Below are 27,745 nucleotides of genomic sequence, written 5' to 3'. Positions count from 1 at the left end.
CTGACGTTGTTAACTCACGACAGCTAAAGTTAAAGCAGCTAAAATGAGCATATCTATAAACATTTCATGGATCTGAGTCCAAATGAAAAAAAGAGCATTACAGATTGTAACAAAATGCAAAATATGCTTGCAAGTTTTTGCAAAACATTCATACCAACATGATGCATGAACGGCGTCAGGCTGGTGTGAGTAACTTGAGACTGGTGTGAGTGTTTTGGCCGATGCTTGCAGTTCACCTAAAGGCCACCGGTGCACCTAATAGAAAAGAACCTGTCGAAGTTAAAAATGTCGGTATGTTGTCATTTGTATGAGAAGGTAAAGATAATTAAACAGACATCTTCTTGCATGATACTTTTTTAATAATCTACAATAACCTTTATCCGAGACTCGGGGTCATGTCTGTCGCCTGCAGGTGAGATATCTGCCACTTTGACTTTAACGCTTATATGTGTTAAACGAGCCCAGCTGCCTCAATCTTCTTTGTGAGGACTACGGAATAATAGCTTGCTGTTGCGTCTTGGTCTGGAGGCGAGGAGGGTGCATACAGGATTCCCACAAGAGGAGCATAGTGACAGGGAGAAGTGTTTCATCAATGAATAAACTGCTTCGTAAGAGCTCTAGAGATTGAACAATGACTGTCTCACTTAAAATGAGCGAGACTGAAAAGCCCATTAGGGATCGGGATAGAAGTGGCTCTAAATGGCACCGTAATGACTCAACCGACTACAGTGAATTAATTGCAAACGACGATTAAAAAAAAACAGCGTCAATCTCATTCATAGATGACTCTTTACACAACAATAAGCGGCTACATGGAAGCACTTCTATATGGAAGCAATCCTAGAATGGCAGAGACTGATGAAAGCGGAATCCAAAGTGGAAGCCAGGTTTTCTTATCAAAACTGTGTCTGCCTGGTTGGAACGTTCTGCTTTGACCTTACATTCCTCAACCAGTGACTATGAGCGTAAAAAAAGGTTTATGATTATCAGTAAAAAGGAGTGAACAGAAACAAATGTTCTCAGATAAGAGGTGCACTGCTTTCTTTTTCATTAAAATACACTAGTTCTACAATCTAGGTTAAACCTTATAATATGTGGCTATTTCAGGTTCAGTTAAAAAGGGACTTCACAAACTATAATATATATTCTCTTCCCTACACCACAATTTGAATGTTTCTTGCATCCAAGGGGGGTCAGACTGTGTGTGTAGTCTCGCTGTGATTTGAGGTGTGTGTGTGTGTGTGCAAGAATGATTGACAGCGTTGATTGATGCGCCCAAGCAGGCGGCAACCTTTTGATTAAACCCTCCACCAAACAGTCCACACTCTAGACACACACACACACACACATACACACACACGCCTTCCATTTTTCAATATTCTTTTCATATGTTGTCAAATGGTTGAATAAATTAGTAAATTGACAGTCATATACATTGTGCAAATTTAAAAAGCTGTATTGCAAATGAAGAAAAATAAACAAATGTGCTAAATAATATAATTTATTGAACTGACCTTACATTTGTTTACAACTGTACTCTTATTCACACTCAATGATTAAATAAATAGCTGTAAGTTCACTTTCAACAAACATCATTTTTAATGCTTAATTTAAAAGTAGACTCATTTGTTTCTATGCGTTTTTGGTATGTACATTTATCACACAAAAATACAGCCTCATTGCAATTTACAACATACAGACACAGGTTGTAGGTTCTTCTCTGTGCGACACGCGTTGTAAAGCTTATCTGATGAGGAGCACGGGTTTACATTCACAGTTGAGTCCAATGAGATGGCCTGACACTTAGCATCAGGCCAGCGGTCACCCCATTCAGCTTCAAAGCTGACGTCGTCTTAAAGCCCATAGCTGTTATTTATGTTTTAGAGATGAGATAGGTTCAGGCTGGGATTCGGTGTGTCTTACTATACCTCTGGGGGGGGGGGTTTGGCTGAATACACGCATCAAGTCCACTTCTCTCCAAAGACTAAGGCCAACTTGCCACCTTAAAGGAACTTGTCTCCTTTGAATACCCAATAGGATGCCTAATTTGCAACATTTACTTAACGTTACCGGCTTTGAAAAAAATACACTTTATTTTTATGACCCATTTTAAAAGATCTGTCGTCTTAAGTTGTTATGGACGGGCTTGCAGTTGAGTGCCACAGATCAGGGGTCAGGAGGTTCAAGGAATAGTGAAACAGACCAACAAACATATAGTTTCTTCAGACGAGGTGATAAAAACAGAGAAATCAACCGGACAGCAACACTTAACAATGCCACAAAATTACCGTACGAAGAGACGACTCTTTTTAGTTCAGGTCTTTACAGAGCAGCAGTGTGTCGGGTATTTTGAAATAGCCAGAAGTGGTAGAATGTGAGGACTGACTTTATGAACGATGGTGCTCCATCGCTAACAAACTTTGAAACTTCATCGCCTTAAATGACACACTGTCAAACGGACCCTTACAAACCGCAGTTTCAAACCTCTTAGAGGTATTAATCAAATGTCCTGAGGGATAATCGACTGGGGATTGGATCGATAAAGGCCGCTGCCACACTGACACCATCTCGGAAGGAACAATAACTTCCTGTCTCCGCTAACCTGCTGAGGCTGGCCAGTCAATACAGGTTTAGGATGAGCAAACAAATCATGATAGGCACCGGCACACACACACACATACATATACACACATACGTGTGATGTTTCAAAACAGTGTCTCAGTGACCATTTAATATATCAGGCTAATAGACTGTGGGTCATTTTTAAATCGCAGTGTTGTAGATTTCTGAATTCTCGTCTATAGGTTGCCATTGGGTTCATTAATTAAATACATAGATTTATACATAGAATCCATCATGTTTTTAAAATCCTCACATGTGCTTTAATTGATATTAATGTTATCATTAATGCAGTTATAAATGCACCTTGATTCACAGATGAGCAACACAAATTTTCACAAAGTCAAATATTAGACCGAGAGATGGATTTTCAAAACACATGGAAACAAACGGAAGCCAAAGCTAGGAAAAACAATGCATGTTTATATTGGATATGTGCAAATGCAAACATCAGAGCAATGGAGCAAATACAAGACCCACATTACTAATGTGGACCTTGATTTCATCAGAGTATGAATTTTAAACATCTTTCACCATGTCTGGTGAGTTTGGTACTTCTTAAATCAACACTCATTTGGTCTGGAATTGGCGAGATTTCCAGGACAGTTAAGTGCAAGTTGAACATGAAACATAAAATAACACTTTTGCTCTTCAAGGTAACAATAAAGACAGGAACTTGCAAATTCAGTACAATGTATCTATCCATTCAACATTAATCCTACAAATATTATTGCTATTAATTATAAATTCTAGACTATGCAAACTTAAAAATCACAATCTTTAAAGTTTCTGGAGCAACACACACACACCCACACACACACACACACACACAAACAAGCTGCTATTTAGACTTGGACACAATTCCTTGGTTAGATATTGCACTTTTCTCCTTACCCACATCAAACCCTTGTGGACGTTGTTGTCCAAAAGCAGTAACTATTTATTTCCCCCTGATCCCCCGGATCACTTTGAGCACTTAATTAAAACGCCTGCAGTGGTTTTGGATTAAACATAAAAACAAACAAAAAAGAATGAGTGTGTTGTGCCCAACACAGCTAATTGTCACCTCCTTGGTTCTAGGCAAGGGACGTTAGAAAAGAAGGAGGCCTCGTGTCATCAGCATAAAACAAACTTGTGGAGTCACTCGGGAGCCAAAGCAGATTTCTGTTTGGCTCTTAGTGCGGCAGTAGCAAGTTTCCCCAAGGAATCCGGAGGCCTCTTGGATTATTCCTTCTTCTTTAAAATCCCTTGATTGCATCCGCGGCGCCTCTGTTGCCCTAGTTCTCATCGACAAAAGCCTCTGGGCTGGACGCCCCGTCGTCGCTGAGGACCTCGGCGTTGATGAACGTCCCGGCGATCGACGCGCCCAGGACCTGCTTGACGGGCGCCATCTCCGAAAGAACAATGTTGTCTTGGTTGCTCACCAGCGTGGCTTTGTCCATGATCTCCTTGCTGTGCTTGGACACCACGGCGTCCAGGAAGTCGTACTTGTGTGAAAAAGTGCCGCTTTCAAACAGGTACTTTGTCAGGTAAGAAAAGGCCACGTTGGCCAAGAACGATGCCAGCATGGACATGGTCTTGAAGGGGAACCTCTGCTGCACAAAGTGCTCCACCTCCCCGGTGACGTGGTGGATCTTCTTCTGGTTCACCCAGCCCGGGTAGTAGATGAAGGGCGGGAGCTTGAGGTAGGGCTCCCCTCCACCAATGCGCAACAAAAGACCAAAGATGTAGCCGGCCACGGAGCCGTAGGTGTTGGTGCCCTTGACAAACAGCACACTGAGAAGCTGGGGGAAGATGATGACGTAGACCAAGTCGGAGCTCAGGTACCACAGGCCGTACACGGATTTAGTTAGCAACGCCATGGCAGTGGCAAGGGCTCCGAACACAAATATGGTGCAGCGCATCACCCAGACAATCTCTCTATCTGATGCCTGGCAGAGAGAAGAGAGAGAGAGAGAGAGAGAGAGCAGAGTGAGGAGAAGGAGGTCCAGTGTGGACCTCAGGTGAGCCAGTGAGGCCGTATTTAGGCACAGTGGTGCTTTGAACTTAATACTAGTGTCAGTTTACAACTTTACATACAACTCATAATTTCCATATTCTATTTTGAAATAGTTCTTTAGAGTCTGAGCTTGTCTGTTTGGATCTCATCTCAAGCTTTGGAGTCTGGTTATGTATGTTGTATCAGCTGACATATCTGTAAGAGACTGGGATGGAACTAAAAGATGGATGTATAGATGATTCCACAGATGTTTGGAAACCACTGGCTTAAACCGCACAGAGGTGTGTTTATTACTGCCGTTTACCGTCATGGCCTCTCTTACCGACTGCCGAAAGGCGAGCTGATAGATGTTCCTGGCAAACATGGAGCTGGCTGAGAGAATGGACGAGTCCGCCGACGACATGACCGCGGCCGACACGGCGCCCAGGCCAAAGAAGGACACGTAGGACGGGCAGAGGTGCTGAAGCACTATGGGGAGGATCATGTCGGACTGATCCTTATCCTTTGGAGCGATAGACCCATAAGAAGTCTGGTTCCAGTCTGAAAGGGTACGATTGCAAAAGATGCGAAATGTAGTTAGAAAAATGAAGGCATATTTGTGGTACCTCTGATCAGTAACATTCTCTGAATATCAGGATTGTCTGTATACGTATATAAAAACACAAATATTTGGTTGAATTATTAAACTGAACACAAAAACAATGCAGGGGCAATAACACAGCATGACTGGAGCTAGCTGTACTTGGCACATGTTCCTATGTTATGGTTCACATATTTTAGATTGACTAATTGCTTTATTACAATTTTCCAACTAATCCCTTAGCTTTCTGGACAAAGGGCTTTACTTTGAGACTTTATTCTAATGCTCCCTGTGGATGTTAATTACTCTGAAACAAAAGGGCTTGACATACAGCAGGGATTATCAATGTGATGCTGCGCTGCTAGCCCTGTAACAGGAAATAAGCAAGACGGATGCCAGGAATAAAAGATACGTATTGAAAGTATGACATCCATGCAAAATGAACCATGTTTAATACAACGTTTTTGACGTAATGTGTCATTGGTCCTGATATCAAACACAAGCCGATATTGTAGAATGCATTAGTTTGGTTGTATTTCAATTGCAAATGTTATTAATAACCCTTTAATTAATAATGTTTTGTGTGTGTGAAGCCAGTTATTATAATGGGACATTTCAAGCTGGTTAATAACAGTTTGCAAGCATATCATTTTTGCTGTTTATCATGTTCACCGTCATACTTTAACATGTTAACATTTCCTCATAATAATATAAATGCTTCTCTTCATCCTCCAGAGGTACACGATCTGTGTCGTTCTCTCCTTCCAGCAGCGTTTTCTCAGCGCTGGATACACATGAAACAACTTCGGAAGGACCAGATTAATTAGCTCTTCTTCAGATGTAATATTCACTTAATCGCCATGGTCTAAATGACTCTCTCCTCTGCCTGTCATGACAGGATCCATCTGATGTTGTTTACCCTCCAGATACTCTATGCATCTGCATTCATGCATCTCAAAATAAAGCTGCTGGGGTACACACAACGCAGGAAGACATCGTTTTCCTTTGATCACAGTTTCCTGCTTCAATAAAGGATCACATTCCTGAATGTTTGAATTGTCTTGTGATTTTTCATTAACTGCTTAATCAATGTGTCTGTGGGTATGCACATCATTCATGGATCAGTGTCTGCTATGTCTGTGTCTATTAGTGGTATAACGGCTGCATTTCATATATGTTTAGAGTTCTGCTTTCTCACCATCCAACCATCTTTATCCTGTGTGTTAAGGTCTCCTAAATAGCTTTAAGTTGCAAATGTGTGGTGTGTGTGTGTGTGTGTGTTTACCAGTGGAGGCCCCTATAGCACCAATGAGGACAGAGGGGACGGCCATGACCAAGCAGCCGAAGGCAGCGAGGAAGGAAAGGACCTGAGCGTAGGTAGCTGAAGACGCAGAAAGAACCCGTTGAAAATAGACCTGCCAGGGAACCCCGCCCAACATCTAGAAGCAGAAACACCACAGATAAATACCGACACTAAACTGATGCATAGCAGTCACGTATTCCTCCACAGCTCTGACACTCAATGTCAGCAGCATCAAATGTTACATGAAATGTGAAATGTTCTGCACCGGAGCTTTTCATTATTCTAAATTATACTCCTGTATCTTGACCCCCCAAAAAAGGCATCATCAAATAAAAAAAAACGCTTACCAGCAAAAAGATGTTGTCTGCCCAGAGCCATGCGTCTTTAGGATCAATCTTTCCCAGCCAGGGTGACTGATGGATGACTTCCTTTGCTGTAACACTGATATCTGACACGGCGGGATTGGACAGTGCAAAAGGCACGCTGATCCACTGATGGACAAGAGGTTATAATTATGCAAATTGTATTGAAGCTATGAAAATATTAAGAGATTTTTATTACGTTTAAGCTGTAAGTTCTCTGCCATAGAATGAAAGTTCTAATTAATGTTCCACAGATGATGCATTTAAATTCTAGGTACACAGTAACAAGTGTCTGCAGATGTTAGTAAGTGTGGACCTGCCAATGTGACGTATCTCTGATATGAGGAAATGATGTTTCTTTGCACATTTTCTCTCAGCAAGACTGAAGATCACAAACACCTCAAAGATTTGCATATGATATTGGCAAACTAGAACTTCGCTTTTTAAGTAGAAATATGCAGTACAGGTGATGGTTTTGGCTTTAAGTCTACATGGTGCAAAAAAACATTTAATTTAATCATACAGAAGTCTTTCCCAGGATAGAACTTTGACTGTGAAACTCACCAAGCCCACAAAGATACAGAAGAGCTGGACCACGTCTGTGTACGCAACGGAGTAGAGGCCTCCGACGAGTGTGTAAAAGATAGCTATCAGGGCTGAGATCACCACCGAAATGTTGATGTTTATGTCCACAATCACACTCAAAGTGGCCCCTGTAGGAAAACACATTGGAGTTTAGTCACATAAGCGCATTCATCAACATGGAGGTGTTGTTATTACAGTGTGCCTGCGCAGGGATCACCCACCCAGGGCGGATAAAATGGCTGCAGACCAGAAGATTTCCCCCATGAGTGCAGGGATGAAGAGCAGGCCTCCCATCCTCTTTCCGTACAGCTGCTGGAAGGGATCCAGCATGGTGACGTATCCACGGGAACGCATGGGCTTCGCAAAGAAAAGTCCACCTGAAGGATTCCCAACAACAATGTAAGGCTCGGCCAATATGGCAAGAGACAACTGAAGTGCATGTTACTGACCCTCAATCAATGAAATGATGTATGTGATGAATCAGAAGTCGACACACAGTCTTTATCTGGTGCTTTGTTGTGAATGATTACTAGAGATAGATAAACTATGAAATAAACCTTACAACCATTCCACTATAAACTAAATCTGCAATTCATTAATTTGATGTTTTAAATGAGCACAAAAGAACATTCAGCTAGAGTTAGTATTTAGTAAATGGCATACAGTTTTCCAAAATATAAGTTAGGATATTTGAAAAGTACCGCAATGTCTTCTATTTTAATTGTTCATTGTTCTCTGTCCATTTTATACAGTGTGACTAAAAGAAAGGGGTTATACTGGGACTTACCTACTACCAGGCTGAGAGCATATCCAAAGGGTGCCTGGGCCCAAGCAAGGCCGTAATCTGGCAGGTAGACATACTCTGCTGTCCCATTAATGTAGCCCCCACCAACCCAAGTGGCTGAAAACAAGAAAATAAATAATAAACATGTATCTGGTACATGTCATGTTGCATAAGACACTTTAATGAAACAAACCATACAAGTAACGGCTATCTATTGTGGATGTGATTATGACTTGGAACGCTCCTCAGATCCTGCACAGACCAGCTTTGTGTCCCCAGGGCCAAAGGAGCTCCACAGCGTGGACTTCCAGGTGAGTGGACATTGAGATTGTAACTTGTCCTTGAATCCTAAACTGGACTGGTCTCATCACACTGATGCACTTTGCAAAAAGGGGACAGAACAGACTGCCGAGGACACTATGTGTCTTTTGGACTCCTGAGGCCATTTTTTGGCTCCTTCCTGCTGCTGTTAGTGTGCACAACAGCTCATTTACCTCCGTGAAATAAATAATAGTTATTTTGTATAAATAATATCTGTCTGTGTTCTTCTATATTTCTGTTTTCCCCCATTACTTCTATTAATACCTGTTTTGATGTTGTTTTCTAAATGTATGTGCACTTTACCCCTCTTCATGGTGCGATCACGGGACTATCTGTTATGTTTAATTCATTCTTGGCAGCAGTTCTGTCCGTGCGTAAATGACGGAGTTGGCGGAATTCGTGACCTCTTAAGTTGAACCTTATTAAAACAAAAGAAAGAGTAGTTATCCCGCTCACCGGTCATTGTGAATCCACCAACGAACAATCCGATGTCCCTTCCTCCGACCATGATGCGCTCGCTCTGGTCCACACCGTCGCCAGCACCGGAATTCTTGTTCTTCCACGCGGCCCAGATCCCCACACCAAGAATCAGGAGGTAGAAGATCACGATGGCCACGATGCCTTCGACGTGGATGGCCATCTTCTTGTTCTCCGCTTCCTCCCTCCGAGATCAAGAACTATTGCGCCCGTGGAAACTGCAATCTCATGGAAATAGCTTTAAAGAAAGAAAGAAAGAAAGAAAGAAAGAAGCAGATTTTCTAAGGCGCTTGTCTCATCTGTGGCTGACAGTTACGCTTCGTAGGCGTTAAGTGGAGAAGACTAAACTTGTATGAAGAATCATTAACTTGTTCAGTAGCGTTAAGACATTACTATCCACACACGTCATGTCAGCAGGTTCTTGAAAAATGACAAGATCACATCTTTTAAAAAGACACCCGGTTGTTTCCAGTTATTTAAATATGAATTCATATTTTCTAGGCATTGATCAACGACATCATCAATATAATTGTCGAACTGTGTCCCGGGATCAGTGTAACATGCACGCACATTATTTTAAATAATTTCCTCCCAGTTGAACCTGACAGACGGGATACACGATGGAGGAATATGAATAGCAATTTTTCTACAAATGGCAATTGAACAAAACATCATCAGAATAATAATTTACCCCTTTTGTAAAGGCTCTAAAGCTCTCAATATTCCTTTCAAATGTTCACACAATCCTCTCAGTCTTTACATCCAAATCCTATAGCCAACCCAATAAATTATGAACAGGCTCTCTGATTAAAAATCATAACATAAATACTCTCGTTTATCTCAACTTTCACATTCATGTCATACGACGAGAGATTTTTTTTAAACCTGGAACAAGAGGCACTGCATCATGTGTCATCAAATAAAAATATATGAATCAGAAAAATTGTGGAATAATCAGTTATGAAGCTTTTAAGGCAGTTGATGATGTTTTTACGCGCGGCTTTCTAATGTTTTTACACCGTTTTTTGGCACCAACTATTCTGCAAGTTAACTCACGATATGTATTCTAACTGCAAATGTGAATGTATATTCTTAAAGAGTGTTCAGTCAGCTCTGTGGCATAGTATGATTAATAAAATGGACCCACCAGATTTGGTTGGTTTCGTGCGTAAAAGTCCAATGATGCTTCCCAAACGTGACGCACCGTCAAAAAACTACGAGAGGAGACCTGAAACAGACGCACAAGGGGTTTCTGTCCGATGTGCTGCTCAAACCTTTGCGTTTCAACTCCCCTTTGAGCTGACACCACGGTTCCAATGGCCTGACATTGCATTATTGATCTTTCCCCAAATCAACGTCTGTCACGATGGCCACATGTAATTAGCCAACACTTAATAAAGAGAATGTTATAAACTGACATAATTACCTTTCACATGAGCAGGTTATCCAAATACTCAGCCGAACAAACTCAAGCCTCCTATGTTGTTTTTTAAGTCTCCAATGCTCGACAGAAAAGAGAGAGAGAGAGAGAGAGGGAGAGAGAGAGAGCGAGGGGCGAGGAGAGAGGGTGGAGATGAATGGGAGTGGTGGGTTTATTGGGTGCTGTCAGGGTGAGTAGATGGTGGATGAATGTCTTCCAGGCAAGGACGAAAATAGCTCCTAATAGAGAGTGGCATGACGCACAACCTGTTCGGGAAAGCTTTCCTATATCATTTATAACGTTATATTGGAAATAGAGGAAACCTTTGCTCTGACATGTTAGATTTTAGGCCTGATTTACGACCCCGCGGCGCGATTACCGCGTCCCGCACCTTCTCCAGACGCAGTAAGATGTGGAGCGTGCACATTTTAACCGACTTTACGCACGCACGCGTCTCTCGTCCAAGAACATATCTTTCAAGTCTTTGTATCCTTACATCAATATCAAAACATTATCTTCACTTTTATTACATTTGAAGTCTTTTATGTCTCCAAATACGGACTTGAATGCATCAGGACAAAATCATTTGGATTTTAAGAGACTAAAACCCCTTTTTATTATAAGCTGAGTATTCAAATAATGGAACACGTAACTTGACTCTCATATGCCAATCCTTTAATTATTTTTAGAGTCATGCTTTAAAGTGTGTTGCAACGACAAACTAAAATGTATATTTGTGTAAATTGTAGAATATGTGGATGCTGACAACTGTGACATTTGGCAATAAAAGAAGTGTCTTGCTGGACTTGTGACAGGTCCTTTAATTGAGCGTCTTTGTGGTTGTGTGACACAGGGGCAGCTCTAATTGGAGGCTTTTTAAACAAAGCGAGCATCCTAGAAAGCCCCACAGGAGTCACATTCATCCACCGCAAGTTACACAAAATGATTCTTCCCATTTTTGACTTAGGTACGCAGACTCTGTGTTAGATGCATTCATAAAAAGTGCTGGTATCTAGACAATAGCACAGCATTGTGCAATAAAAAGTGAATGAAAAAAACCGAAGTCTTCAGGCTGAATACTCAAAAGACCTTTGTCGCCACCCAGTGTCTTTCTTCAGCTTTACAGTCCAAATGTTACCGGACCGGAGAAGTTGTTTTCGTGCTCATACCTTGAGCAGGGTTTCTGCCGTTATCCCAGGTCCATCAACGTAATTCATTACAGCCGTGTTTCTCTTACTTTTACAGAATATCGACCGTATCAGCTTATAAAAAAACAACAAAAAGAGAATCTTATAAAATACCCCCCTGTTGCTACAGAAATTGTAATAGTTTTAGGCTTGAAAATATTAAATACTGACATAAAACCTCATCCATCTAGTTTCCAAAGAACAATTATATTTAAACGTAATATCAGTAAAAGGGAATCGCTACTAGAAAGTAAGCAACCTAATCCTCTAGCGAGTGAGAGAACAATAGCTGAGCCTTTAACGATTTCTATATTCATGTAGTGTCTCCTCTGTTTATTTGCAGTAACATATTGTGACCTTCTGTTCCTTTGGTTACACAACAGCTTTAAGCTCTCAGTTTTCTCTCATACACACACACACGCGCACACACACACACACACACACACACACACACACACACACACACACACACACACACACACACACACACACACACACACACACACACACACACACACACACACACACACACACACAGTAAGTTAGGTCAGGCTCATAAGCTCAGCTTAGAAAGACTCGTTAACGCTCCTTTTAGTGTCTTTTTGCACTCTTAGCGGTCTCACAGGGTTTGCAGGCGCTCTTAGACGTAGTTGTTGAGCCTATAGCCGTTGCTGGAAAGGGAGCAGAGCGAGAGAGGCCGGTTGTCCTTCAGGGCCTCGGGGGGCTTGTAGGGCGGAGCGGGAGGGTAGATGTGGTTGAAGGCAGGGGGGGGTGATAATGGTTGATTCCTCTGCACGTGGCGCCGCCTCCTTGACCTGCCGCTGCCGCTGCTCCAGCACAGCACCATCCCTCCGCTCAGACTGACGCAGGCCGAGGCGTAGCCGAGGTACACGGCCAGGCCGATCTCGTACTTCATCCCGCTGGGAAGGAAGGGGTCGTAGAAATCCAAGATGACATCGTTGGTGGTCCAGGACACGGTGACCAGGCAGAGCATGCCGGCGCAGAGGAAACCGATCCCCCCGCTGAGCACCAGCGACGACTTGACCAAGGGGTCGCAGGCGAAGCGGGTACACTTCATCCCGATCACAGACACCAGAGATGCCAGGACCGAGGTCACGCAGGAGAGCACCATGAGCGCCCGGGCAGCCTGCGGGGGAGGAGAAAAGACGAGCGCTTCAACATGGGGATTCAAAGCGATTAGGGTAAAGCCCAAAGTTTATAATGATATGAAACATAGAAAAGCAGCAAATCTTCCCTTTTGTTGGGCATTTTGGCTTTAAAACAACTGACAAGATAAGGTATTATCACTGCTTCAACACGGAGCACCGCTTGAATGGTGACTGTGTCGTACCTGCAGGTCGCGTGGCAGTGCCAGTAGAGACCTGTACACCTCACATTGGTAAATGCCGGTGCTGTGCCACACACACTCCATCCACAGGCCTTTCATGTAGGCGGTGGATGTGATGATGTTGGAGCCCACGTAGGCTGTGCAGCGCCAGTGGGGGAGCAGGGTGGCGACAACAGTACCAACGAAGCCCAACAGGCCCAGGAAGAAGCCGAGGAGTTGAACCGCCGTGCTGGCCATGGTGTGCTCGCTGGGATAGGTGTTCACACTGCGAAGCACAACAAAGTCACACTTTCATGAGCACGCAGGACACATTTAATGGGAGCCATCGGATGTCTCTAAATGCCACCAACAAGGCCCATGAATATCGGTCGGATCCACAGAAAAATTAAAGGGGGGAGGGGGGGGGAGAAATCATCAAGGAGAAACAAGATGTCGCCAAAACTTCAGTCCCGCAGGCTGAAGAGGAGGCAGCGCTCCTCCTGTTATCTGCATGGTCCCCAGCTGTAAAGTAAATCCCACAGAGCTTACATCCAGTCACAGAGTCTGAGCCTTTCCTCAGGTTTCTCCGAGGTGCGGGCAGAAAAAGCTGTGGAAACTCCCTGGCATCCGTCTCTGGTGAGTGGCAGGTGACTGCATCTGTAACTAATGAGAGCGGCGTTCAGCTCCACCCGTTCAACGCTCTCCTCCGGAGGGCGAACCACAGCCGTCTATTTGTTAAGCTCCCCGCCACCCCTCGGAGAGGGAGAGAGAGAGGGGGGGGGGGGGAGGAAATTAAACATTTACAGGAACCACCCAAGCTGAGAGTACTGTTATGAACCACTAACTTTGGGCATTTTTCACAGCTCTGGAGGGTGTTTGAGAGTGAGACGAAATGTCTGGATGGCAGGACTTTGAGCCCAAAACTATGACAATAAAGGGGTCGTAGTGATTGGTCATAACTGATCAACAAGTTCATCTCTCACCGGGTTCAACATTCATGAATTCACACGTGACAACTCAAATTGCACAACTTCCTGGGAAACTATGGGTAAGAAACTAATTAGTAGTTAAGCATTTACTTCTGTTCCTTCACTGTTCCTTCAACCATAATAAAATGACCTGAGCAACAATTTCCACTTAAATGCAAAATGTGCTGTTGCCCTCGCAAGAATGAAACAAGAATGTTTGACTTCCTCAGAAAACAAAGGCTGATTATTGTTCACTGTCGGGGGCCTCTTTAAACTAGAGATACAAGCCTCATTGTGTTCACTTAATGATGGACTACACTGAAGACATAACTGAAGAACAATGGGAACAAAGACAAGGCTGTGGAAACCATTTTATTGTCGGTTTACCCGGCGAACCCCTTCACCCAAGAGCGAGGCAGAAAGCGATATTCATATACCGTATCACATTTCACCGTTAACTAAAAGCACTGCACATTTGGCTACTCACCGACAAAAGGTCACAAAAGGACTACAGCGCCATGGTCACAGGTGTCTAGATGCTGCATCTCCTGATGGCACACCGAACCAGCTCCTTTCTGTCTCTACTGCTGCCTCAGAAGTCAGGGGGTATTTGTGGCTGTGCCGCAGGGTTGTCACTGGTCAGTGTTGGATATCGTCGACGTGGTCTTTATCTCTGTGAGCATCGGTGGCGTCGCGTTAGAGATGACATGAGACGGTCCCAGTGATGGCTTGTTGCTTTAGATAAACGCTTGGACCCGGGGGGGGGGAGGGGGGGGAGACCGAGCGATGTTTCCAAGCAGAGAAAAGACAGAAGAGATATTGTCCGCACTGGTTGTGCTGTTTTTTGGCCTCGATGATTGAGCTCTATGGAGCTCTACATCTGCTGATCGGATAACGGACAATAAAAAAAATAATCGCTGCACTAACTATTAAAGTAACATCTACTACTATCAGTGTTCAATCATAAGGAATTCAAGGCATTGAAAGCAAGCCGTAGACAGCTGGTACTGTGTGTGTGTTTTTGCGTGCGTGGTACATACTGAAGCCAAGGTGAGGTATTTTCCGTTATCTCCGGGTTCCTCCGAGGTCCATCTTCCTCCTCTGCAGCTCTCCCCCTCTGTGCTCCTCCCCTGGTACCCTCACCTAGTATTCAGCTCTCTGTGAGGGCTCCGTAGAGAAGGGATGATCCTCTCCGAGGTCTGCCTGTGGGAGACGCCATTTGAATGTGGAACACTTAATAGTCTTAGTCAAGCAGAATAATCCCGTGATTAGCCGCTGAGCATAGCCAGTCTGTTGTGCTCAGTGCTGGAGGGTAACACACAACTCTAATAGTGTGTGTAATACGGGGCTTTGTCTTTTTTTGTGTTTTCACGTCTTCAGAGGTCTGAAAAGCCAGACTATTTTTCATACTGCACACACCTTTTTGTAAGTGTGTGGATATAGGCGACATTCAGTAGCATAAATGCCTTTCCCTCCCACAAAGGTGTTGGTCATTATAGCAGGTAACCACAGACTTATTCTTTTTTTACCATCCCAGTGAGTGAAATTCATTCAATTATTCAGCCAAAATCAACTGATGAAACGTGTATTGATGTAGTGTAAGGCATGTAGGATTATTGGCTATGCAGTAAAGCAACAATAAATAAATACATGTATTTTTTATATACACGTGTGCAAGTTGAAAATAACATTAAACTTGCACAAAATAACGTTACATAGCATAGAGTTACGAATCTATATTAAGAGGTGACATTTGTGCCACCTAGGCCACTTTATAACTAATTCACAGGGGCTTCTCAATGAACGCCACTGCGGATGGCTTTTCTTTGGTAAACGTTACTTATGGATACTTCACTGAATGCGTCTTAATGTCTTTCCGTAAAGCCCCAACGCGGGAGAAACGTCCTCATTCGCCGGCGTCGCATGTCATCAAAGTTATTTATTTCGCGCCGCCGTAGCGTTAGCTAGCTAGCTAGCATCCATTTGATTCACTAACCCAGGTGACGTTTGCTGCCTATCGACGTCCTTAGTAGTTAATAGTTCCGGTAAGAATATACATCAAATTTAACTTTTATTCCTTTTTTATTAAATGTCCAAGTCACATTGAATGTTAATGAAACCTCTTCGGTATCCCTGTGCTAGCTATACAGTGCTAGCATTAGCATTGCAATTTCTTTTTAGCTAACGCGAGGTTAGCTTGTTATTTTATTTTAACTTCCGAGTCAACCGTGCCTTATCTTGTCTAACGCAGTGTATCCTGCGGTGCACGTCATGGTGAGGAGATCCTCCAGAAATGTTGGGAAGTACACGCTGACACACCAGTCCCACAAGAGGACCCAACGTCGGCCGCGCCCGACCAGGACCACGGTGACCCGGACCATGGTGACCCGCAGCCAGCGGGCGGGTCTGCCGGGCGAATGCTTCTTCCATCGGCTCCCGTCAGAGGTGTTCGACCTGATCCTTGATAACCTGTCCGGTAGGTGGACCCGTAACATCCTCGTAACGACGTGAGTTTATATTCAGAACTCAGTCCTTTTTTGTATCTGAAATAAATGTCTTTAGGATAATAAAGGCAAAAGAACTACCACCGATTCTGGTCTGGTGCTTTTCTGTGTGTTTGTCACCACAGATGTCTGTGCCAAATATTAATCAATTACATTCTGCATGTACTCATAGGCCTCATTTTGACAAGTTTTCTGTGTTTTTTTTTTGTCAGTGCTGGAGATCAGTGTGTTCAGCATGGTGTCCAAGGAAATCAATCGGTTCATTTTGGACTACATCTCAAGCCTGGCCTGGAAGAAAAAAACAGTCATTCAAAGCTTTCATCACTCTACTTGCCTTCAAAAGAAGTCCATCATTGAACACTACAGAGACCTGGGTATGTGGCTGTGCACGTTTAGCTGAATGCTTTATTTTCTGTACGTGGTAAAATGTATTATTAACAACCTGTTGATCGTACTTGACGGTTGTGTCAAGGAAGAGAATTTGATAATATGCTTTGTGTTTAATATCCAGGTGTGTTGTTCAAGAGATGTACCTTGTTGCTACCAACAAAAGACAGGTTAAAGTTCATATTTAGCCAGTTTTCCCAGGTAAGAGCAGTAGAAAGGAGAATACAAGCCAATTGGTTTACAATTATGTTTAATTTGTCTCACTACCTTTAGAATGCTTCCCATACATACATTTCATTGTTGTAGCTCAAACACGATATTATATTATCTAGATCATAGCCTGGGCTAATAATAAGGCCAAATGAATAAAAGTGTCCCACTGATCTCTTTCAGATTCCCTGCTTCCTGTTGGAGCACTGTTTCACACCTGACTGCATTGGCTTCTCCAGCTACGGAGTCTTCCTCCAGGTGGAGGCCTCATATAAAGATTAACAGTTGTGTAATAAACTGAAGCTGGCTTATTATTAGATCGGATGCCGAAACACGTAAAGCTATGGGTGAATAAACCCAACACAGAATATTATGTATATGGGAAAAATCTTTAGCTCCTTATCAAGTTTCACTTTTGTGATACCTCCCAAGTGACTGAAAATAATTTGGCAGGAACATTTGACTCTTTTCCGTCTCTGAAAATTAGATGGTGTCGTTTGTTGAATACTTGACAGACACTGATCGCAGGTTGGGATGAGCTGGAGTGCCGCCGAGTGTTCAACTTCCTTAGTGACCTCACAAATCTTCTGCAAAAAACAGAGGCAGTCATCACTGAAAAACTAGGTATGTGTCTTCACCTGGAAGTGAAAGCAATGCCGAGTTTAGTATAAGGAGCAGGCTTCTTTTTTCTACTACAATTACTGCGTGAATTGTTTTATGTGATCATTAGCTCTTTCCAATTTTTATAAATAAACAACTCAAGCAATCCAGGTGAACACTAGTGCAGTCGCAGTGTGTGTAGTAGAACTGATTCTAAACCTTTTCTTCTTGAGCCTTGTGAAAGTCTTACATGGCATGATTCTAAAACGCATTTCTTTATTCCTTGGTCTTTCTTCAGGAGTCAGCTGGTACCAAAAGCTGCAGCTCCGTCTATTCTGCCGCCATGTTCTGTTGGACCCGTGGCCCAACCAGCCAGAGTGTCAGTTCTGGCTGATGCAGCTCCTGAGGCCTTGGCCCATGGTCAGCCAGGCCAACTTGCTGTTCATCCTCTATGGACCTCTGATGCCTGAGGGTAAGCGTGGTGCGTGTTGGCTTAGACTTCAGGGGGACACATCTATTGGGCGGATTATTGGGTTCTGCATTGGTACACACTGTCACTCTGAAAACGGGATCAGACCGGAATCCTTCTCGCCCACAGTAAGTCCGCCTTGTTGTCTGTGTTCTCCCCCTTAGTGATGTGGTATAGCAGGACACACGTTATTAAGGTGATCTCCTCCACGCAGGCACCTTTGGCTGGCAGGATCTGGTGGAAAGGGGGCTGCCTCACAGCGCTCTGTGGGACATGGCCAGGGCCGTCCTCCTGCTGTACGGCAAACTAGAAGTCAAAGGCAATACCACCAATTCCCTGCTGGCAATCTTTGAGGAGCTCATTGGTATCCTCATAATCTTTCATGTCACAAAAAAAAAAACATATCACTGTTACCGACCGCCCCCCTGTGATAAGAGATTCTCCTCCTCCTCGGCTCCAGTCATTCCTCGGCCATGGCATGTGGAGAATGTGGCTCGTCTGCTGGTGCTGTGCGGCAGCAGTCTCTGCTACACCGTCCTGGCCAGCAAGGCTGTCAATGGGCGACTTCTTGAAGTCTCCAGACTGATCGTGTACATCATACTGGTGAGAATAATGGTTCTTTTTTTTATAAGTTTGAGGGAATTGGCTTTTGGTTTATTGTGATCTTTTAATTTAAAATCAAGTTTTGTCCGGCGTCTCCTTATTCCTGTGCATGGTCACGGGGAAACAGCCTGACCCAGCATGCACGAGGCAGAGAACAGAGACATGGTCAGACAAAACCCATCCCCCGTCTTTTGGCCATTACAGTCACTTGTGCTGTCCATTCTGCTAAATATGATTGGTTATCCCGCCACTATTATCTGCTTCAACATCATTTGTCCTGTGAAAAGGCATGTTGGTTCAGCTTTCTGTTTTGCACGGCCTCGTCCTCAGGTGTGTGAGAAGGATGGCTATCACATGACCTGGGCGGTGAAAATGGTGCAGCAGATCTGCAAGGTCTTCAGCACGGCTCCCGAAAGATTCTGCTTCATCCAACAACTGGAGAGCATGTTTTCAGAGGTCACCAGGGAGGTTTTTGAGCTGTCAGTGACGGGTGAGGTGGAGCAGCTTCCTGGAATGCAAATTAACATTTTCAAACTTTTTGTGTGTGTTAGTTAAAGCACATTCTGAAAAAACGTAAATGTTACTTGATTCGAGAAATGCTGTGTGTTGATGGGTGTCTGTGTGACAGCTCACACGGAAGGAATTTACTGTAAACTCCTTATTTGTCTTTAAAAAATTGCTTTTGTGTCTTTTTATTTTCAATTTTTGGCACCTTATTATTCTTTGTTTACATCCCACTATGTACTTTTGTATCAATTTTATCTTCCCCAATAGCGATGGGCAATAACACACCCAGAGCAGTGTGTCCATTACATAATTTAACTCTCTCTTAATGTGAACATATTTAAAACATAACTTTCACTTGTTTCAAGCGCCTCTAAGAGCAGTTTCAGCCCAAGAGAAATTCCTCATCATGTTTTGGGTCTACTTGCAGTATTTGCTCAAACTGGGAGTGTTTAGATGTTTTATATATTGGCTTTTAATCTAGACAAATAATTTTACTTCTTGGTAATTATGTTGTGATCACATAGTTTTTTTTCTTGCTACTCCTTTTTGGATACCTCCGCCGTGCCCCTGGTTCACATTATGATCAATATAAACAGTGATTAATCATCACTGTGTGTTTTCAGGGAACCCTCTTCAGGACAGGGAGACTTTCCAGACCCTGTGCTTCCTCCTGGACTCCAGCGCTCGCTTCCACACTAAATTCCTCCACATGTTCCTCAAATAGGACAGAGGGACACAAGGAGGAAGAGTCAGGAGAGAAACGAGGGCCAATAATGAGGGGCTTAACTGAAGATGTGAACAAAAGAGAAAGTGAGCGGCCTTTACAACAACAGTTCAGTGAGACTTGAACATTCTGTAAACAATTTGGTTATTTATACACATTTTAAATTTCTACAGATCTTTGTATGTATGTTTTAACTAACAGAAAACATTTATTATTTATTCACATTGTTGTACATATAGTTGTGATATGATTGTTTTTGCATAATTTATTAAATTTGTATTTTCAATAACAATATGTTGAGTTTGAGTTGAGAAATGTAGCACAAACTCAGCCCTGCAGCAAGCACAATATTCAGCACTGACCACATAAAAAAATGTTCAGTAGATAATGCAATGAAAATACAAATGTTGGAATGTTCCTTTATACAGAAACAACATTATGGATCAATAAGGATTTTTTACATATGGAACTAACAATAATTGGGCACTTAAAATATTCACATTACAGAGTAATCATACATCAATTACAATATCAAAAGGACTTTGTTGTTTAAAAAAAACTTGCACAGGAAGCACTAGACTACATTGACATAGACGTTTAAGGCCTAAAACATCAAGTGATGAATAACTCCAAAGTGGTGGGATGGATCCAGTTACCACGTCCACCTCGTGTCAACGGTCACAGGCATTTCAATCGTTCACTTGTTCATTGTTTTGATGTGATCTGGCAGGAGGGAGAAAAAGAGAAAAATGTGACAGAATTAGAAATGTAAAATTATGATTTGATTTGATAATATAGATGTTCAAATTGGAAAAGTGGAGCTCACAAACAACTGAACACTACAGCACGGACCATATATACATCCGGATGGGATTTATTTCTCTAGTTGAGCCATATCAACATTAAACTATTTGTTTATGAATTAATAGTTATTTGAATTAAATCCCATCCAGAGAAATACTGAGAGACAACCTACCACCACAGTGACTTTACAAGATGGTACTTACTGTGCAATTTGTTCTATGGGTATGAAAGAAGACATGTCTTAATACAGGCAGCACCTGACACAACGACATGTCAATCTGAGCCAATTCAACACAGCTTTTATTTTCTTGTGGCCCGGTTTGTGGTTTTAATCCAAGTTACTGAGCAGACTTTACCTTGTAGCCAGTCCAGCCCCTCCTGCAGGCCCTCTCCTTTGATAGCATCACTCGCACTGAAAGAAACACACGAGATGTCGAGAAGTTAATCTCCTTCTGGCACGTGTTCACTTTCTTATGACTTTTCTTGGATCCTGGCTCTTTAAAGCTGTCCTGCTCTTAATCCGCCCGCCTCCCATCTGTCTAATGAGTAAACGGGGTGGTAAACACATGTCTATAAACTAACCAGACTGTCAAATAACTTAGCGGCACCTGCTAACAATGGTCAACCCGATCCGAGGAAAAGGACAAACAGGCACGTATTGGAGTGAATAAATATGGTCACTTTATTGTCTCTGACTTTAAGCTGCATCACTGGAAGCACAAAATGTTGCGGATGGGGAAGGAACAAAGCCCGGCTCAGTTTTAATCCAACATTACCTAACACTAGTATCAGTGTGCCCTCTGTGGCAGAAGAGACAATGAGCTAAATGTTGGACTGACAGTGTGCGGCCTGTAAAGAAAAGAACAGATACTTTACCAGATGTGCCAGGGTTTGTCTTTGATGTTCTCTAAAGACAACATCTGGGAGACCTTGACAGAAGACACGGCGTCCCGTAGATCCATCTTGTTAGCAAAGAACAGCACAGGCATCTTTCTGTTGCGGATATCTGGATTATAAATCAGACATGAAGGAGATAGATCGGCAAAGAGGAAGATGAAAATCAATGTTTTTAATTTACATGATAATGAGTACCAGCAGACAACTTATCGTTTGAGATACACACATCTTACGTTGTAATGTTGTAAGACATTAGACCATGTGCTCTAACGGAAGACTACAACTAGCAGGTTTCAATCAAAAGTGACAACTGGACAGTGACATTTATTTATAGAGTCTCTCAATGGAACGAAGACACGCGCTGCTTTTAAACTGCCAGATTGAGAGAATGCCACGACGCAGTTACACATGTACACTCAAACTGCATTGTGTTTAATGTTTGTAATTTTACAATCTCGAAGCATGGATGATAGCAGTGACACAAGCGTTTATGGAGGCCTCAGACGGTACATTTGAGTCAATGATTTTCCAAAATGTGTCTTCATACACGCGAGAGGAGTAAAAACACTCTGGCGAGGACTTACGCACCTTCGTGGTTGAGAAGAGTATCTAATTCCTCTTTGGCAACAACCATCCTCAGTTTGTCACCGCTGTCAATGACAAAGATGATGGCGTGACTTTCTCTGAGGGGGAGAAGAAGAAGAAGAAGTTGAAGAGTTCAAGAGTACTTTTAATATTCGATGAGTGACGGGATGCTGCGTCTCATACTTGTAGTAATGCTCCCACAGGTTTCTGTATCTGCTCTGGCCGGACATATCAAAGACTGTAAAAGAGAGGCTGCAGAGAGAGAGAGAGAGAAAAGTGATATCGAACTTTATTGTTAGCCATTATATTAAAATACATGTCTGTACATTTGTCAAAAAGTAATAAATATGCATGACTGTGTGGTGTGTAAAACTCTACCTTGAACTCTTGAACTTTTCAATGTTGAAGCCAATGGTCGGGACTATTTCCTGTGCTGGTGTCTGCGTTCAACCCGCACACATGCGCACCAACACACAAAAACAGACAAGTAACGGCAAAAGTATGTCAACAAGGAAATATTATAAGGAAGGTACGGTATGGAATTTACCTGACTAACATGTTTCCATTCGGGTGACAATGGGCCTAAATGATTCAAATGCTGAAAACAAGCCATCAGTAAACGACTCGGTTAAATTAAGGAGATTTTGACAGGCCGCATGAATATTTATTTAATACATTTTGGGTTTTTCGAAAAAACGAATAAAACGTTTGCCCCCCCTCATATGGTAAGAGTTCACTCTCATATTGAGTGCCACCTTTGTGTACTTACAGAGGAGGGTTTGAGTTGGTTGATGATGGTCGTTTTCCCGCTGTTGTCGAGTCCCAAACACAGAACGTTGACCTCTTTCTTCCTCAGGCCGAGCCAGCCCGACAGTTTATCCAGCAGCCCCATTTAGACTCGATGCTCAGATGCTATACCATTGGATCTTTTTTTTTTTAACGCGTCACCCCATAGAGAGCCGGAGTACAGTAGATCAAATATACTGAATATGAAACAACAACAGGGATGAAGACAGCCGTGTTTAGACTGTTCCCAGCACCTGCTTTGAATAGTGTCCCCGTCCGGGGCGTCCCAGCTTGTGGGTAATCCTATTAAGACGAATTAAGCTCTTTGGACCAACAGGTGACCTGATGGTGGAGCGCGGAGCTTTCCGGGCCCTCCATCCTCCTGCATTTTTATTTATCAGTCTAACATTGGCTTAATTTGACCTGTTGTGTCAGACCTCATATGCCTCGTAATGGATGAAAGGATGAAGCCAACTGAAAAGAAAATACATCAAATACATTAAGTGTATTATTTATCCTTTACATAGTACTTGTTGGAATTCAACTTGCGCTTCCTGTTGGTTCTGGAGCTGGTCAGTGGTCCAGTGGTCCGACAGCTCCATCTCATGGTGATAATATCTGTGCACGACTTCATGGAAGCCACCAGGTTAAAGACGTGGTGTAACGATGCACATTAAACACTGTATAAATCAATGGGGTTAACTCTGTGTAAAAGCTTTCTCCTTCATTCACTACATTAATGACATAGATCATCTATTCCTTTAGATCAATGCTGTTTTTTTGTTAAAATGGCAACAAAATGAAATGAGCAGTCAACCACCAGAACTGTTTATCTTTATTTGCAAATAAATATTCGCTGTAACTGCCTCTTACAGTGTGCAAGATCTACAACATCTCTTTGGAAATTATAAAAAAATAAAATACAAGAATTATAAGTATACTTGTACTTTGTACAAAAGAACGTTCTAACATTGCTCAGCAGTAGAACATGCTAAACAAACAGCATCTGATATTCTCCTTATTCTGTAGAGGGGGGGGGGGGGGGGGGGGGGTGGACGTGAGCGTGTGCGTGATAATCTGTGTGTGTGTGTGTGTGTGTGTTAGGATGTCCGCCGGCACCCTCTTCCTATTGCTGCAGGCCTCGATGCATAACTGTGCACGGATCTCTGGGTCCGGTTTGCCTTTGACATTAATCATCGAGCCCCCCCTCCACCCCCCCCGTTTGTAAGGAAACCCACGGCTGTAGCAGGGCGGCTAGCTGTCTCGAATCTCGAATAGGAAGTACAACTCAAACTAATGACTAGGTCCTGTAACACGGCAACGAAACGCATGAACCGCTCTAAAGTGTTTAACAGACTGTAAGGCATTCTGTGTGTGCTCTGTGTGTGTGTGTGTGTGTGTGTGTCGCTGTTGATGGGTTAGAATGACACGTGGCGAGTTGTGATGCTGCTGTTTGTGTTCATTCTCTCTCTGGCGTCCTAAAAGTCGCTCACTGTCTCTGCTGGAGAGCTTTGCCCCCCGATCGCACGAACTTTAACCCGCCAGCTCGTGGGCTTCTTCTGCTATTCACCAAACTCAACTAACTAACTACGTCCTGCAGTACTGCCTATTCACCACTCACTAAACCAATGAGGAACTTTTTTTTTCTTCTCGATTTTGAATGGCAAACGTTTCACAACTCGACATCACCTACCGCAGATCCAACGGTTTTCACTTCCCAACTACGTCTATGTACACCGATTCGAACGCCACAACCTTTACACAACGTAAGAACACACCTGGAGCAGTTAACCCCCAGAGGTGCGTTGAATTAGTGCACGTGTGCAAGCAAAAAAACAAACAAAGGAAACAATGGATGTACATGAAAGCACGTGGGCTCATTTTGAAGAACCGCATAAGTCGGTGGTACGTTTCAAACGCCTCCTATCTAAGCTCTGTGAACATTCATATTTTAAGACGGTGGAGATTGTGTACTCTCAGGCAATGCATTACACAATCCAAAAAAATGGATCGGGCTCATCACGCGACCGTTAGCACGTCGGAATGGACTTGTATGGTTGTTCGTCTGAAGGCAACAGATCCAGTTCCATAAGTTCAGCATGTGACAACAAAGGTGGATGGTGAGGTGTGAACCCTCATGTTTACGAGTCATCAACAGTTCTGCCATTGCACATTCTTCATTTCTCTCTGAGATACCGAGGTGACTGCATAATACTGTATTGCTGATTTGGATAAAAATCTTAAATAAATAAAACATCTTGAATAAGATCCAGATTTACTAGGGCTTTCACATACAGGACTGCACATATATAGATATTAAGGTTATGATAATAATTATTGATTAATTGTCTATACACTTTTAAACATTCAAGAAATCTCCGTCACTTGCTTCTCACTTCTTTCTTCAAGTATTAGCACACCAGATACTCTGGTTAAACTAAAGCAATGCAAATTATACCAATCATGATATAAATGACTAAACGCCAAAATAAAAGATATCAAGAATACGTTTTCCAAATACTTTTTGTTTGCACAACCAATAGCAGCTAAATGAGCACGTAACTCGGAGCAACAAAAAAACGGAATAAAAAAAAGGTCAAAAGATTCAGTAGATTACGTTTGAAAATCTACATCTAGATATTGTTGCTCCACACAAATGACTGCTGCTGCAACAAGGCATTACATTCCCCCAGGAGAAGGCCGGGGCCAGTCTTTGAAGTCTATCAGGCCAGTTCCACTGGGTGTAGAGCAGGAAAGCGCCTGTTACTGCTGGACGTGAGGGAGACCAGGGCTCAGTCTGCTGCGTGGTGGTCTGTCCGGTGACCTCCTCCTCTGCACGACGGGGGGGGGGGGGAGGTGGGTGGGTGGGAAGGGGAAGGGGAGGGGGGGGGGGTTTAAGACTTCAGGCACGGGCCGTGAACTGTCTGCCCAAGCGGTCTAGACTTCACTTCCCTCTGGTCCATCCATCTGTCCGGCCCAGGTTGTGTCACGGGGCGTCCTCATACATGGAAACCCTTCTCCTGTTCGTGCAGCAGCTGAAGGCGGAGGGTCTGCACGCTGCTGGAGATCCGCCTCTGGTGGCCGATCAGCTCCACCCCTATGCGCCTCACATCTCTAGGCCGAGAGGGGAAACAGAGGAAAAACACACGACACGCTTTAAGTCTTACTTGTGGGCACTTTGGAAGTTTTGGTCATTGTGATAAAAAATATGTTTATACTACAACCACAGGGCTCAATCAACCAATCAAAAAAAGAGCAATTAATTATTGATGGGATTGTGTGAAAATTTGGCTTTTAAAGCTCCCGCATAGGGCCACAAAATGCACAGTTTCAATAGTATTCCTCGTAATAAGCAGACTGAACATGACTATATTGGTCCCTCTGAAGCCCAACTCGCACAACAAAGACAGTCCAATTTGGTTCCAGGCAATTCAATAATAGCTGTATTTTGGCTGTGCTACTCACTCGATACTCATCCTTGCAACAGAATCCAATGTGTTGTAGCCAGCTGCCATGAAATTGCTCTTGTATTGACTCATCTTAATGGCGTCCAGCCAGTCGCCGATGGAGATGAACATTGGGTAGTCCATCTCCTCCCCTGGAGATTCTGGAAGACTGATGCCAAAAAAAAGAAAGAAAAAGAGGATGATGTCAGGTCCTGCCAGTATTTCTAAAGCATCTCAGAGGTGGACCACCGACCTCATTGGTTTACAGTTCTCAGACTGACACACACTTGGTTTTTACTTTAATGTGTCGGAGTAGGAGCTTTTTATAAGCATCCTTCACCAGCCATGTCACCGTCCCTTTGTGGCTGGATTCAGAAGATATGACCCATCATAGCTCCCTGTTCAATGCAACTCAAATAACTCTGTTAACAGTTCAGAGATGCTGGTCACCTCTACTGAAATGAACTTACTGGGATTTGTTTTCTTAAGGCACTGTGATGAAGCCTTCAATACCGTACCTCTGAATGTCCTCCACCAGTGGCAACAGGCTGCTGGGGTTACGGATCAGTTTATCCAAGAAGGAAACGACATCAGTGAATTTGGGCCGATGACTCCTCTCCTTCTGCCAGCAGTGCAGCATCAGCTGGTGGAGGGCCACGGGGCATCCCATTGGTGCAGGGAGCCGGTATCCTTCTTCAATTGAGAGAATCACCTGGAGAGACAGTTGAATGCGAAGAAATGACTTCAAAGAATTAAGTCTAAATGTGGAAAAAAAGGGCTGCTGTGTTAGAATTCAATTAACTTGAAAATTCATCTATTTGGTGCATGGGAGCTTTAGATGGAGACTTGAGATTGTGATTTGTATTTGATCTTGCAGACTGTAGCAGGCCAGACATAGACATTTTATCTTCTGAATTATATGGAGCATTGTTTGGCGTTATACATTTGTTTAAGGATGTAAAGTTTAATTTACAAAAATGTATAGTGCTAATAAGCCAACCTACTAAATACCAACCTACTAATAAGCCAACCTACTAAAATAATAGAAGAACTACTCTTTAAATATTTAAACTTTCAAACATTTTTTTTTTATGGCAATCTCTCTGATAGTTGTTGAGTTTGATGTTGAGTTTACTCTTAACCAATCAGCAATTCATTTGAAGTCTTTTTTGTTGTCGTTTAATGAATGTGGGTCTAAAATTCTATGTACTGTCATTTGATCGTTCGTTCATTATCGTTTTTATAAGAAATATATTTTTACATCTGCTTTAAAATCCACTAACAATAACTG

General features: G+C 43.0%; 5 protein-coding genes across 7 annotated transcripts in view; 1 reads left to right on the top strand and 4 right to left on the bottom strand.

Moving 5' to 3' along the window:
• Positions 1–1,514: 1,514 nt before the first annotated feature.
• On the bottom strand, positions 1,515–10,639 carry LOC119229282 (high-affinity choline transporter 1-like). Of its 2 annotated transcripts, XM_037489521.2 has the most exons (10): positions 10,457–10,639; positions 10,178–10,258; positions 9,010–9,268; positions 8,236–8,349; positions 7,670–7,825; positions 7,428–7,576; positions 6,849–6,992; positions 6,484–6,637; positions 4,941–5,158; positions 1,515–4,550 (listed from the first exon to the last, which is right to left on the bottom strand). In XM_037489521.2, exons 3-10 carry the CDS (start codon positions 9,191–9,193, stop codon positions 3,897–3,899), a joined length of 1,773 nt encoding a protein of 590 aa, XP_037345418.1. In that variant the 5' UTR covers positions 9,194–9,268; positions 10,178–10,258; positions 10,457–10,639; the 3' UTR covers positions 1,515–3,896. The 2 variants fall into 2 exon arrangements, with proteins under 2 accessions (XP_037345418.1, XP_037345419.1); XM_037489522.2 differs by lacking the exon at positions 10,178–10,258.
• A 587-nt stretch (positions 10,640–11,226) lies between these two features.
• On the bottom strand, positions 11,227–15,151 carry LOC119229283 (claudin-14-like). Of its 2 annotated transcripts, XM_037489524.2 has the most exons (4): positions 14,973–15,151; positions 14,420–14,605; positions 12,989–13,250; positions 11,227–12,784 (listed from the first exon to the last, which is right to left on the bottom strand). In XM_037489524.2, the coding sequence occupies exons 3-4, from the start codon at positions 13,220–13,222 to the stop codon at positions 12,278–12,280; spliced, it is 741 nt and encodes a 246-aa protein (XP_037345421.1). In that variant the 5' UTR covers positions 13,223–13,250; positions 14,420–14,605; positions 14,973–15,151; the 3' UTR covers positions 11,227–12,277. The 2 variants fall into 2 exon arrangements, with proteins under 2 accessions (XP_037345421.1, XP_037345420.1); XM_037489523.2 differs by lacking the exon at positions 14,973–15,151 and having other exon boundaries at positions 14,420–14,667.
• A 699-nt stretch (positions 15,152–15,850) lies between these two features.
• LOC119228834 (F-box only protein 47-like) lies at positions 15,851–20,114 on the top strand. Its single transcript, XM_037488782.2, has 11 exons — positions 15,851–15,977; positions 16,184–16,408; positions 16,649–16,810; positions 16,948–17,024; positions 17,217–17,291; positions 17,549–17,657; positions 17,932–18,105; positions 18,317–18,466; positions 18,563–18,705; positions 19,036–19,195; positions 19,836–20,114. Exons 2-11 carry the CDS (start codon positions 16,204–16,206, stop codon positions 19,934–19,936), a joined length of 1,356 nt encoding a protein of 451 aa, XP_037344679.2. The 5' UTR covers positions 15,851–15,977; positions 16,184–16,203; the 3' UTR covers positions 19,937–20,114.
• A 926-nt stretch (positions 20,115–21,040) lies between these two features.
• Positions 21,041–23,252, bottom strand: LOC119229005 (ADP-ribosylation factor-like protein 6). The gene is made up of 7 exons (XM_037489079.2): positions 22,992–23,252; positions 22,770–22,820; positions 22,601–22,662; positions 22,406–22,474; positions 22,226–22,320; positions 21,617–21,746; positions 21,041–21,152 (listed from the first exon to the last, which is right to left on the bottom strand). The coding sequence occupies exons 1-7, from the start codon at positions 23,112–23,114 to the stop codon at positions 21,041–21,043; spliced, it is 642 nt and encodes a 213-aa protein (XP_037344976.2). The 5' UTR covers positions 23,115–23,252.
• A 576-nt stretch (positions 23,253–23,828) lies between these two features.
• The window catches only part of epha6 (eph receptor A6), a 114,003-nt gene continuing 110,086 nt past the window's right edge, over positions 23,829–27,745 (bottom strand). The window contains exons 15-17 of the mRNA XM_037488578.2: positions 26,973–27,166; positions 26,474–26,623; positions 23,829–26,122 (exon numbers count right to left, since the gene is read on the bottom strand). Coding sequence (XP_037344475.2) covers positions 26,008–26,122; positions 26,474–26,623; positions 26,973–27,166 — 459 coding nt within the window. The 3' untranslated portion in view covers positions 23,829–26,007. The remainder of the gene's footprint in view (positions 26,123–26,473; positions 26,624–26,972; positions 27,167–27,745) is intronic.

Source organism: Pungitius pungitius, chromosome 10, assembly GCF_949316345.1.
Source record: "Pungitius pungitius chromosome 10, fPunPun2.1, whole genome shotgun sequence".
Lineage (NCBI taxonomy): Eukaryota > Metazoa > Chordata > Actinopteri > Perciformes > Gasterosteidae > Pungitius > Pungitius pungitius.
Note: the sequence above shows the minus strand (reverse complement) of the source record. Positions and strands in the feature narration are given on the sequence as shown.